This window comes from Pseudophryne corroboree, chromosome 1, assembly GCF_028390025.1.
Source record: "Pseudophryne corroboree isolate aPseCor3 chromosome 1, aPseCor3.hap2, whole genome shotgun sequence".
NCBI lineage: Eukaryota > Metazoa > Chordata > Amphibia > Anura > Myobatrachidae > Pseudophryne > Pseudophryne corroboree.
Window position 1 is genome coordinate 327,246,639 of NC_086444.1, and position 13,888 is coordinate 327,260,526.

General features: G+C 48.8%; 1 protein-coding gene across 5 annotated transcripts in view; it reads left to right on the forward strand.

The window, feature by feature from the left end:
* Window positions 1–595: 595 nt before the first annotated feature.
* Window positions 596–13,888, forward strand: part of GLT1D1 (glycosyltransferase 1 domain containing 1) — a 492,486-nt gene continuing 479,193 nt past the window's right edge. For 3 of the 5 annotated variants that reach the window (XR_010254820.1, XR_010254814.1, XM_063964608.1), the window contains exon 1: window positions 596–1,071. Coding sequence is in view for 3 of the 5 variants with exons in the window: in XM_063964608.1 (XP_063820678.1) it covers window positions 1,004–1,071 (68 nt within the window). In the remaining 2 variants the exon portion in view is untranslated. The remainder of the gene's footprint in view (window positions 1,072–13,888) is intronic. The other 2 variants (XM_063964606.1, XM_063964607.1) reach the window with 2 other exon arrangements.

A 13,888-nucleotide genomic window follows, 5' to 3' on the forward strand; every position in this document is an offset into this window, starting at 1 on the left:
TAGATAGATATATACGAATTATTAAAATCTTCTGTATATATGTAATTCAGAAAATCAGGAACAGGTATCAGTGAGCCATAGTACTATAGTAATTATTGTCAGAGATAGGGCTGTAACACACGCGCTGGCGTCCGGCTTTTAGCCATCCGGGAGAAACCGGCAGTCTCTCACACAGGACGGCTTTGAGCCGTGTGTGATGCTGTGCGCATGCGCAGCATTAGACGCGGTTTGGAAAAAAAATGTTGTGTGTGAAAGCTCCCCTTCACACATACGGTTTACTGGCTGCAAAGACGGCCCGGCAGCCGGACCTTCCAGTGGATATTTCCGGCTGCAACCCGGCAGCTGGGCCGGGGCCATGCAGTGTGTAACGACACTACACCTCACACTGTTCATTACAATGCCAGCACGGGAAAAAGCCATATACGGCTTTTTCCCGGCCGGCAAATGCCGGCTCATGTGTTTTAGCCCTATACTGTATCAAAACAACTTTGTTTGTCTATGGCCCAAATCAAACGTGCTGCTAATCAGCATATTTTATGCCTGCTCGCTGCACGGGCGGTGTATACACGGGATGTGCATAATTCTCTGTGTAATACTGTATACTGTAGTTACAGTCACTTTGCTCCCTGTCATCCTGAGTCTTGGCCCAGGGTAATGTCATGTGTCCGGCAGCTGCGGCTGTGTTGCCGGTAGGAACCTTAGCAGCGCGGCCTGGTTTGTCACTAACACGTTTATGGGACGGACTGTTTGTTTATAAATATTAGCCAGGAAAGAAAGCGTGCGGCCGGTGTGCAGGTACTCGCCGGCTCCCCATCGCTCCCTACCCCTGGCTGGGTGTGGGCCATGCACGGGTTCCAGATGCCGCAGACGAGCCGGATGTATACCAGCAGCTGCAGCAGGAGAGAGGCATCATCAGCAGCAGAGTGAGTGGAGGGAGCAGCGGTGGCGGCGGCGGCAGCAGCAGCAGCATCGGGACTCTCCTCCTCTCCCTGCACTGACAGCCATGAGGCTCCTCTTCCTGGCCTGCCTCAGAGCCCACACTGGCAATGCCACCACAGCACAGAGGATCAAGTAAGCATGCAGCAGGCACTCGCATCACATGCACAGCTGGCATTGGACAGAGAACAAGTCTTGTCCCAGGTTCACTCCCATTAAATGTTTTCCAGCTACTGTATGCGAGTCCCAAATCCAAAGTACTGTGCCTGGATGCCACTGGTCATATGAGTAGTCCTGCATCTGTGGTGATGGGAATCTCATGATCAGCAATAAAATAGGATGAAACATACTGTAGTTACAGCTGAGTCTGTTTATAATGTAAAATATTATAATGTCCCCAAAATTGCAGAGTGCAGTACCATGGCTTGTAAATACAAATTACAGTGTGTGAATTATGCACAGCCAAGTTATCTACAGTATGTATGTGGTGGAAGTCTTGGTAGTTTCATATTGCAGTGTATATGACATTCCACTACTGTAGCTGTTTCTGAGGGTGTAGTACGGCTGACCGGCGGTCTCCTGACCGCCGGTCAGCTTACCGACGCCGGGATCCCGGCAGCTTACCGACGCCGGGATCCCGGCGGGGAGGGGCGAGTGCAGCAAGCCCCTTGCGGGCTCGGTGGCGACCTGTGGTCCCCACGGGTTCTATTCCCATTCTATGGGTGTCGTGGACACCCACGAGTGGAAATAGTCCCTGTTGGTCGGCATGCCGACCATCGGGACAGTGACCCGTCGGGCTGGTGGAGGAGGTCATGTGACTGTCGGTCAGCTGACCGGCGGTCACATGAATACCACCCGTTTCGGATGGCATCTGAGAGATCAGAGTATTTATATTGGAAAGTGCAGTGATGTGTTTTACTGTCTGTAGTTGCACTTCTGCATTCTTCTAAAGGAATTTTGTTTAAGCACCTTGAGGCATTTCATAGTCACAGTTTTGTGTGTTCAAAAAAAATTACCAAACCTACAAACCTTTACCCCATTTTTAAGATCTGTTAAATCTTGAGTTATTTACAGTATTTTGTTGTCTTGAGTTATGGTCACTGAATGCTCCTGCAGTTGTCTGTTCCACGTCAGCTACTGTACTTTATCAGTGTAGGGTTATTTACAACTTCCCTGTTCCTGTTCTGTACACACTTCTCTAAGCATTAACTTTTTGCTGTCAGAGGTCTGAAGTTTTATACCTCAAATTGATGATACACTGTATTATTTTAATAAATAAAAACACTCCCACACTGTCTTCAATGACACATTTATTACTTACAAAATGTAGGGGTACACACCCTCCATGTATCATCCCCAAATTGCAAAACAAAAAACTAAAGGGGGGTACACACGGTAGAGATGTGTGCTGAGTGATCTAGCACAGAACGCTCAGCTCACACAGTGCCAATCTAGTGTGAGCAATAGCGACGCGCGGGGCCACGCATCGCCATGGGGCATACACACGGAGAGATGTGTGCTTCTTTTCTAAGCAGTCTAGTCAGATTGTTTAGAATTTAAGCACACATCGCTACGTGTGTACCCCCCTTTACACTGCTGTTCTTCAGTGATCCATATCGCAAATGGGCGCTCACTCGGGCACTCTCAATGTTAATTGCGTAGTTTGCAGTGTTTCTGACCAATCACTGCATCCCAATTTATTTCTATTGCGAGTGTCTCTGACTCTGACATGTAGGCAACACTAAAGGGCCCTACTCACTGGCCGACCCGCCGCCGAGCTGCCCGACGGCGGATACGGCCGACGAGCGACCCGGCGGCGGGGGGGCAGTGACGGGGGGAGTGAAGTTTCTTCACTCCCCCCGTCACGCGGCTGCATTGAAGTGCAGGCAAATATGGATGAGATCGTCCATATTGGCCTGCATGCACAGCCGACGGGAGACCAGCGATGAACGAGCGCGGGGCCGCGCATCGTTCATCGCAGGAGTCTCCACACTGAAAGATATGAACGAGTTCTCGTTCATTTATGAACGAGATCGTTCATATCTTTAAAAAAATCGGCCAGTGTGTAGGGCCTATAACTGATACAGTATATGTTACAACAATGGTATGTATATGAGCATTAGTAGAATGCACAGCACATCAAACTTTAAATTGTGTGGGTTACAGTAGGCACAGGCTCACCAAATACTCACAGTTGAAGAATGGAAAAAGTTGTCTGATCTACCTAAGCTCTATTTCTGCTATAGTAGGGTCCAATTTTGATGTAAACATTGATCCATGGGCCTACCTTGCCCTGTGTCAACAATTAAAGCTGGTGGTGTAATGGTATGGGGAATGTTTTATTATGACACTTTATGATTGTATTGTAGCAAACTTTTAAGAGATAAAGGGTCTAATTCAGAGTTGATCGCAGTAGCAAATCTGTTAGCAGTTGAGCAAAACCATGTGCACTGCAGGGGGAGGGGGGGGGGGGGAGATATTTGCAGGGAGAGTTATATTTGGGTGGGGTGTGATCAAACTGAAATCTAAATTGTAGTGTAAAAATAAAGCAGCCAGTATTTACCCTGCACAGAAACAAAATAACCCACCCAAATCTAACTCTTTCTGCAAATGTTACATCTGCCCCCCCTGCAGTGCACATGGGGGGTAATTCTGAGTTGATCGCAGCAGGAACTTTGTTAGCAGTTGGGCAAAACCATGTGCACTGCAGGGGAGGCAGATATAACATGTGCAGTGAGAGATAGATTTGGGTGTGGTGAGTTCAATCTGCAATCTAGATTGCAGTGTAAAAATAAAGCAGCCAGTATTTACTCTGCACAGAAACAAAATAACCCACCCAAATCTAACTCTCTCTGCAAATGTTATATCTGCACCCCCTGCAGTGCACATGGTTTTGCCCAACTGCTAAAAAATTTCCTGCTGCGACCAACTTGGAATTACCCCCATGGTTTTGCCCAACTACTAACAAATTTGCTGCTGCGATCAACTCTGAATTACCCCCAAAGTGGAGAAGCTGCTCAATAAAATAAATGAAATGATCGCTAGAAGCTAAGGGCAACTATGGGTAATTTCACTTTATCTCCAAGGGTTGATACATCTTCCCTTATGCCTCTTAATATCAAATGAGCATTGTTAAAATGCCATACCTTGCTGACAATGTGCATTCCTTTATAACCACAGTTTATCCATCATCTAGTTCAAACTAATCCAGGGCTTGACAAATTACAATGATCATGGTTGTTAAGATTTTAGACCTAATGGCTAGATAGTGTAGCTTCTAAAAAAGTCACAGCTCCTAATTCAGCTTTTCTCTCACTGGGCTCGATTCAATTCAGAGTGGATTGAATAGCACTTGGAGGCAGCTCCCGGAGCTATTCAATTCAGCGCAATGCTAACTCAGAGAATGCCCGTACTTGCGGACTAAACTGGGTGTTTAGGCGCGAGAACGGGCATTCTTTGTCTAAAGTGCCCGCCACAATGTGGTTTTGTCTGTGCTGCGACACAAAACAGCATAGTGGACCTAAGTTTTGACTGATTTCTGCCTTCACCCCCGGAGGGGTGCAAGAAGAAATCCTCTAGTCAGGGATGACAGCATGCTGAATTGAATAGCTCTGGAGGTTCCCTCCCGACACTATTCAATCCGCGCTGAATTGAATCGGGCCCGTTGTTTGCTGACCACATGGGAGATGTACAGTGGGGTGTGTGTGTGTGGCAGAGCCATAAAATGTTGCATAACCTCTGGATTCGGGGATGTATTCTGCTGAAGGCTGTACAGTACCCTAGGAGTTTCCGGTGACACTTTCCGCTGAAGCCCTAGCTGTTGTCAGATGCTTATATTGCTCTCCCTAACGGACTGACTGCACCTCGAGTGGCTATCATACGTGGCTGGCTGTTTGGGACTGCTCAGTTGGGGAGGGCAGTGACCTACTCTCTCTACCAGCTGTTTTTTTTTTTTTTTTTTTTAATTTCCTGGGAAGTTTGCATTGTCCATGTTTCATAATCTGGTTGTTTGCATAAAATTTTTCCACTAACCTATGTTATAGTATCCCATCGGGGACTATTTTTGGAGCCGCTACTAATTGCTGTATGTGCCACCATTGCAGAATAACATTTTAACGGTTCTTATTTGGCTCCTGCACCCTACTGGACTTTTCATTATTTACTTGTCTGCCTTGCACTTAAGGGTACTGGGTGTTATTATTACAAGTTGGCAAATTGCCCTACTCTAGATGAATGGACCTTGGTTACAGATGCTAAAAGACGGTGTGATCGGTATGTGGGTAGATGTGAGGGACTTTTGAGGGAAGTCTGATGATATGTGCTGGGTCCGATGGCATAGAAATTTCCCCTGAGATGTTATGTGCAAATGGCAAATGTTGCTTTTAAACCTGATTTTATAGAACTTTTTTTAAATAAAAATATTTTTTTTCATGATTACTTGCCTAAGGGGAAGGGGTTGCACATTAACAAACTTTCTCTGACGTCCTAAGTGGATGCTGGGACTTCGTAAGGACCATGGGGAATAGCGGCTCCGCAGGAGACTGGGCACAACTAAAGAAAGCTTTAGGACTACCTGGTGTGCACTGGCTCCTCCCACTATGACCCTCCTCCAGACCTCAGTTAGAATCTTGTGCCCGGCTGAGCTGGATGCACACTAGGGGCTCTCCTGAGCTCCTAGAAAGAAAGTATATTTTAGGTTTTTTATTTTACAGTGAGATCTGCTGGCAACAGACTCACTGCAGCGAGGGACTAAGGGGAGAAGAAGCGAACCTACCTAACTGGTGGTAGTTTGGGCTTCTTAGGCTACTGGACACCATTAGCTCCAGAGGGATCGACCGCAGGACCCGACCTTGGTGTTCGTTCCCGGAGCCGCGCCGCCGGCCCCCTTACAGAGCCAGAAGCAAGAAGTGTTCCGGAAAATCGACGGCAGAAGACTTCAGTCTTCAACAAGGTAGCGCACAGCACTGCAGCTGTGCGCCATTGCTCCTCATGCACACCTCACACTCCGGTCACTGATGGGTGCAGGGCGCTGGGGGGGGGCGCCCTGAGGGCAATATAAACACCTTGGCTGGCAAATCATCACAATATATAGTCCCAGGGCTATATATGTGATAAATTACCCCTGCCAGAATCCATGAAAAAAGCGGGAGAAAAGTCAGCCGAAAAAGGGGCGGGGCTGTCTCCCTCAGCACACTGGCGCCATTTTTTCTTCACAGTGCAGCTGGAAGACAGCTCCCCAGGCTCTCCCCTGTAGTTTTCAGGCTCAAAGGGTTAAAAAGAGAGGTGGGGCACTAAATTTAGGCGCAATATGTGTATACAAGCAGCTATTGGGGGAAAAATCACTCAGTTATAGTGTTAATCCCTGCATTATATAGCGTTCTGGTGTGTGCTGGCATACTCTCTCTCTGTCTCCCCAAAGGACTTTGTGGGGTCCTGTCCTCAGTCAGAGCATTCCCTGTGTGTGTGCGGTGTGTCGGTACGGCTGTGTCGACATGTTGGTGAGGAAAGTTACGTGGAGGCGGAGCAGAGGCCGATAAATGGGATGTCGCCCCCTGTGGGGCCGACACCAGAGTGGATGGATAGGTGGAAGGTATTAACCGACAATGTCAACTCCTTACATAAAAGGCTGGATGACGTAACAGCTGTGGGACAGCCGGCTTCTCAGCCCGCGCCTGCCCAGGCGTATCAAAGGCCATCAGGGGCTCAAAAAACGCCCGTTACCTCAGATGGCAGACACAGATGTCGACACGGAGTCTGACTCCAGTGTCGACGAGGTTGAGACATATACACAATCCACTAGGAACATCCGTTGCATGATCTCGGCAATGATAAATGTGTTACACATTTCTGACATTAACCCAAGTACCACATAAAAGGGGTTTTATGTTTGGGGAGAAAAAGCAGCCAGTGTTTTGTTCCCCCATCAGATGAGTGAATGAAGTGTGTAAAGAAGCGTGGGTTCCCCCGATAAGAAACTGGTAATTTCTAAAAAGTTACTGCTGGCGTACCCTTTCCCGCCAGAGGATAGGTCACGTTGGGAGATATCCCCTAGGGTGGATAAGGCGCTCACACGTTTGTCAAAAAAGGTGGCACTGCCGTCTGGGGATACGGCCACTTTGAAGGAGCCTGCTGATAAAAAGCAGGAGGCTATCCTGAAGTCTGTATATACACACTCAGGTACTATACTGAGACCTGCATTTGCCTCAGCATAAATAGTGCTGCTGCAGCGTGGTCTGATACCCTGTCAGATACTATTAATAACCCAAGACAGGGATAATATTTGCTAACATAGAGCATATTAAAGACGTCGTCTTATATATGAAGGATGCACAGAGGGATATTTGCCGGCTGGCATCCAGAATTAAAGCAATGTCCATTCTGCCAGGAGGGTATTAGAGACCCGGAAGTGGTCAGGTGATGCTGCCTTTAAAGGGCACATGGAGTTTCTGCCTTATAAGGGTGAGGAATTGTTTGGGGATGGTCTCTGGGACCTCGTATCCACAGCAACAGCTGGGAAGAAAATTTTTTACCTCAGGTTTCCTCACAGCCTAAGAAAGCACCGTATTTTCTCTGACGTCCTAGTGGATGCTGGGGACTCCGTAAGGACCATGGGGAATAGCGGCTCCGCAGGAGACTGGGCACAAAAGTAAAGCTTTAGAACTACCTGGTGTGCACTGGCTCCTCCCCCTATGACCCTCCTCCAAGCCTCAGTTAGATTTTTGTGCCCGAACGAGAAGGGTGCACACTAGGTGGCTCTCCTGAGCTGCTTAGTGAAAAGTTTAGTTTTAGGTTTTTTATGTTCAGTGAGACCTGCTGGCAACAGGCTCACTGCATCGAGGGACTAAGGGGAGAAGAAGCGAACTCACCTGCGTGCAGAGTGGATTGGGCTTCTTAGGCTACTGGACATTAGCTCCAGAGGGACCGATCACAGGCCCAGCCATGGATGGGTCCCAGAGCCGCGCCGCCGGCCCCCTTACAGAGCCAGAAGACAGAAGAGGTCCGGAAAATCGGCGGCAGAAGACGTCCTGTCTTCAACAAGGTAGCGCACAGCACCGCAGCTGTGCGCCATTGCTCTCAGCACACTTCACACTCCGGTCACTGAGGGTGCAGGGCGCTGGGGGGGGGGGGGGCGCCCTGAGACGCAATAAAAACACCTTGGATGGCAAAAAATGCATCACATATAGCTCCTGGGCTATATGGATGAATTTAACCCCTGCCAGAATACACAGAAAAACGGGAGATAGGCTCCGCCCCCTTCTCGGCGGCCTTATCTCCTCAGCACACTGGCGCCATTTTCCCTCACAGCTCCGTTGGAGGGAAGCTCCCTGGCTCTCCCCTGCAGTCACTACACTACAGAAAGGGTTAAAAAAGAGAGGGGGGCACTAATTACGCGCAGTATTAAAAATACAGCAGCTATAAGGGGAAAAACACTTATATAAGGTTATCCCTGTATATATATAGCGCTCTGGTGTGTGCTGGCAAACTCTCCCTCTGTCTCCCCAAAGGGCTAGTGGGGTCCTGTCCTCTATCAGAGCATTCCCTGTGTGTGTGCTGTGTGTCAGTACGTTTGTGTCGACATGTATGAGGAGAAAAATGATGTGGAGACGGAGCAGATTGCCTGTAATAGTGATGTCACCCCCTAGGGGGTCGACACCTGAGTGGATGAACTGTTGGAAGGAATTACGTGACAGTGTCAGCTCTGTATAAAAGACAGTGGTTGACATGAGACAGCCGGCTACTCAGCTTGTGCCTGTCCAGACGTCTCATAGGCCGTCAGGGGCTCTAAAGCGCCCGTTACCTCAGATGGCAGATATAGACGCCGACACGGATACTGACTCCAGTGTCGACGGTGAAGAGACAAATGTGACTTCCAGTAGGGCCACACGTTACATGATTGAGGCAATGAAAAATGTTTTACACATTTCTGATAATACGAGTACCACCAAAAAGGGGTATTATGTTCGGTGAGGAAAAACTACCTGTAGTTTTCCTGAATCTGAGAAATTAAATGAGGTGTGTGATGATGCGTGGGTTTCCCCCGATAACAACTGATAATTTCTAAAATGTTATTGGCATTATATCCTTTCCCGCCAGAGGTTAGGGTGCGTTGGGAAACACCCCCTAGGGTGGATAAAGCGCTCACACGCTTGTAAGAACAAGGGCTCTACCCTCTCCTGAGATAGACGCCCTTAAGGATCCTGCTGATAGAAAGCAGGAGGGTATCCTAAAATGTATTTACACACATACTGGTGTTATACTGCGACCAGCAATCGCCTCAGCCTGGATGTGCAGTGCTGGGTTGGCGTGGTCGGATTCCCTGACTGAAAATATTGATACCCTAGATAGGGACAGTATATTATTGCCTATAGAGCATTTAAAAGATGCATTTCTATATATGCGTGATGCACAGCGGAATATTTGCCGACTGGCATCAAGTCTAAGTGCGTTGTCCATTTCTGCCAGTAGAGGGTTATGGACACGACAGTGGTCAGGTGATGCGGATTCCAAACGGCATTTGGAAGTATTGCCTTATTAAGGGGAGGAGTTATTTGGGGTCGGTCTTTCAGACCTGGTGGCCACTGCAACAGCTGGGAAATCCACGTTTGTACCCCAGGTCGCCTCTCAACATAAGAAGATGCCGTATTATCAGGCGCAGTCTTTTCGTGGGCAAGCGGGCAAAAGGTTCCTCATTTCTGCCCCGTGACAGAGGGAGAGGAAAAAGGCTGCAGAAATCAGCCAGTTCCCAGGAACAGAAGCCCTCTCCCGCCTCTGCCAAGCCCTCAGTATGACGCTGGGGCTTTACAAGCAGAATCAGGCACGGAGGGGGCCCGTCTCAATGAATTTCAGCGCGCAGTGGGCTCACTCGCAAGTAGACCCCTGGATCCTTCAGGTGATATCTCAGGGGTACAAATTGGAATTCGAGACGTCTCCCCCTCGCCGTTTCCTAAAGTCGGCTTTACCGATGTCTCCTTCTGACAGGGAGGCAGTTTTGGAAGCCATTCACAAGCTGTATTCCCAGCAGGTGATAATCAAGGTACCCCTCCTGCAACAGGGAAAGGGGTATTATTCCACACTGTTGTGGTACCGAAGCCGGACGACTCGGTGAGACCGATTCTAAATCTAAAATCTTGAACACTTACATACGGAGGTTCAAATTCAAGATTGAGTCACTCAGAGCAGTGATTGCGAACCTGGAAGAAGGGGACTACATGATGTCTCGGGACATCAAGGATGCTTACCTTCATGTCCCAATTTACCCTTCTCACCAAGGGTACCTCAGGTTTATGGTACAGAACTGTCACTATCAGTTTCAGACGCTGCCGTATGGATGGTCCACGGCACCCCGGGTCTTTACCAAGGTAATGGCCGAAATGATGATACTCCTTCGAAGGAAGGGAATTTTAGTTATCCCTTACTTGGACGATTCCCTGATAAGGGTAAGATCCAGGGAACAGTTGGAGGTCGGTGTAGCACTATCTCAGGTAGTGTTGCGGCAGCACGATTGGATTCTCAATATTCCAAAATCGCAGCTGATTCCGACGACTCGTCGTCTGTTCCTAGGGATGATCCTGGACACAGTCCAGAAAAAGGTGTTTCTCCCGGAGGAGAAAGTCAGGGAGTTATCCGAGCTAGTCGGGAACCTCCTATAACCGAGCCAAGTCTCAGTACATCAATGAAAGGGTTCTGGGAAAAATGGTGGCTTCCTACGAAGCAATCCCATTAGGCAGATTCCACGCAAGAACTTTCCAGTGGGACCTGCTGGACAAATGGTCCGGGTCGCATCTTCAGATGCATCAGCGGATAACCCTGTCACCAAGCACAAGGGTGTCTCTCCTGTGGTTGTTGCAGAGTGCTCATCTTCTAGAGGGCCGCAGATTCGACATTCAGGACTGGGTCCTGGTGACCACGGATGCCAGCCTGCGAGGCTGGGGAGCAGTCACACAGGGAAGGAATTTCCAGAGCTTATGGTCAAGCCTGGAGACATCACTTCACATAAATATCCTGAAGCTAAGGGCCATTTACAATGCTCTAAGCTCAGCAAGACCTCTGCTTCAAGGTCACCCGGAGTTGATCCATTCGGACAACATCACGGCAGTCACCCACGTAAACAGACAGGGTGACACAAGAAGCAGGAGGGCAATGGCAGAAGCTGCAAGGATTCTTCGCTGGGCGGAAAATCATGTGATAGCACTGTCAGCAAGTGGGGACTTCACCCAGAAGTCTTCCACATGTTTATAAAACTCGACAAGTATTGCGCCGGGTCAAGGGACCCTCCGGCAATAGCTGTAGACGCTCTGGTAACACAGTGGGTGTACCAGTCAGTGTATGTGTTCCCTCCTCTGCCTCTCATACCCAAGGTACTGAGAATTATAAGATGGAGAGGAGTAAGCACTATATTCGGGCTCCGGATTGGCCAAGAAGGACTTGGTAACCGGAACTTCAAGAGATGCTCACTGAGGATCCGTGGCCTCTACCTCTAAGAAGGGACCTGCTCCAGCAAGGACCCTGTCTGTTCCAAGACTTACCGCGACTGCGTTTGACGGCATGGCGGTTGAACGCCGGATCCTGAAGGATGAAGTCATTCCTATCCTGATCAAAGCCAGGAAAGATATAACCGCAAAACATTATCACCGCATTTGGCGAAAATATGTTGCGTGGTGCGAGGCCAGTAAGGCCCCGACGGAGGAATTTTCAACTAGGTCGATTCCTACATTTCCTGCAAACAGGAGTGTCTATGGGCCTGAAATGGGGGTCCATTAAGGTTCAAATTTCGGCCCTGTCAATTTTCTTCCAAAAAGAACTAGCTTCAGTCCCTAAAGTACAGACTTTTGTGAAAGGGGTACTGTATATACAGCCTCCTTTTGTGCCTCCAGTGGCACCTTGGGATCTAAATGTAGTTTTTGGGTTCCAAAAGTCACATTGGTTTGAACCACTTAAATATGTGGAGTTAAAATATCTCACATGGAAAGTGGTCATGCTGTTGGCCCTGGCCTGGGCCAGGTGCGTGTCAGAATTGGCGGCTTTATCCTGTAAAAGCCCTCATCTGATTTTCCATTCGGACAGGGCGGAATTGAGGACTTGTCCTCAGTTTCTCCCTAAGGTGGTTTTCAGCGTTTCACCTGAATCAAACTATTGTGGTGCCTGCGGCTACTAGGGACTTGGAGGACTCCAAGTTGCTAGACGTTGTCAGGGCCCTGGAAATATAGGTTTCCAGGACGGCTGGAGTCAGAAAATCTGACTCGTTGTTTATTCTGTATGCACCCAACAAGCTGGGTGCTCCTGCTTCTAAGCAGACTATTGCTCGTTGGATTTGTAGTACAATTCAGCTTGCACATTCTGTGGCAGGCCTGCCACAGACAAAATCTGTAAAAGCCCATTCCACAAGGAAGGTGGGCTCATCTTGGGCGGCTGCCCGAGGGGTCTCGGCTTTACAACTTTGCCGAGCAGCTACTTGGTCAGGAGCAAATACGTTTGTAAAATTCTACAAATTTGATACCCTGGCTGAGGAGGACCTGGAGTTCTCTCATTTGGTGCTGCAGAGTCATCCGCACTCTCCCGCCCGTTTGGGAGCTTTGGTATAATCCCCATGGTCCTTACGGAGTCCCCAGCATCCACTAGGACGTCAGAGAAAATAAGAATTTACTTACCGATAATTCTATTTCTCGTAGTCCGTAGTGGATGCTGGGCGCCCATCCCAAGTGCGGATTGTTTGCAACACTGGTACATAGTTATTGTTACCAAAAAAAATCGGGTTATTGCTGTAGTGAGCCATCTTTTCTAGAGGCTCCTCTGTTATCATGCTGTTAACTGGGTTTAGATCACAAGTTATATGGTGTGATTGGTGTGGCTGGTATGAGTCTTACCCGGGATTCAAAATCCTTCCTTATTGTGTACGCTCGTCCGGGCACAGTATCCTAACTGAGGCTTGGAGGAGTGTCATAGGGGGAGGAGCCAGTGCACACCAGGTAGTTCTAAAGCTTTACTTTTGTGCCCAGTCTCCTGCGGAGCCGCTATTCCCCATGGTCCTTACGGAGTCCCCAGCATCCACTACGGACTACGAGAAATAGAATTATCGGTAAGTAAATTCTTATTTTCAGGTACAGTCCTTTCGGCTTCAGAAAAGCAAGCGGGTCAAAGGCGCTTCCTTTCTGCACAGAGACAAGGGAAGAAGGAAAAAGCTGCACCAGACAGCCAGTTCCCAGGATCAAAAATCTTCCCCCGCTTCCTCTGAGTCCACCGCATGACGCTGGGGCTCCACAGGTGGAGACAGGTGCGGTGGGGGCGCGTCTCGGGAACTTCAGGGACCAGTGGGCTTGCCCACAGGTGGATCCCTAGGTTCTGCAAGTAGTATCACAGGGATACAGGCTGGAGTTCGAGGCGACTCACCCTTGCCGTTACCTCACATCAGCCTTGCCTGCTGCCCTCGGTGAAAGGGAGGTAGTACTGGCGGCAATTCACAAGCTGTACTTCCAGCAGGTTGAAGGAGGGGTACCTTGATTTCACAAGGCCGGGGTTACTATTCCAGAATGTTGTGGTACCGAAACCAAACGGTTCGGTGAGACCCAGTCTAAAATTGAAATCCTTAAACACTTATATACGAAGGTTCAAGTTCAAAATGGAATCGCTCAGGGCGATTATTGCAAGCCTGGAGAATTTTATGGTATCACTGGACATCAAGGATGCTTACCTGCATGTCCCTATTTACCCTCTTCACCAGGAGTACCTCAAAATTGTGGTACAGGATTGTCATTACCAATTCCAGACGTTGCCGTTGGTCTGTCCCCGGCACCGAGGGTATTTACCAAGGTAATGGCCGAAATAATTATCCCGTTCTTGGACGATCTCCTTATAAAGGCTAGGTCCAGGGAGCAGTTGTTCGTCAGAGTAGCACTATCTCGGGAAGTGCTACAACAGCACGGCTGGATTCCGAATATTCCAAAGTCGCAGCTGG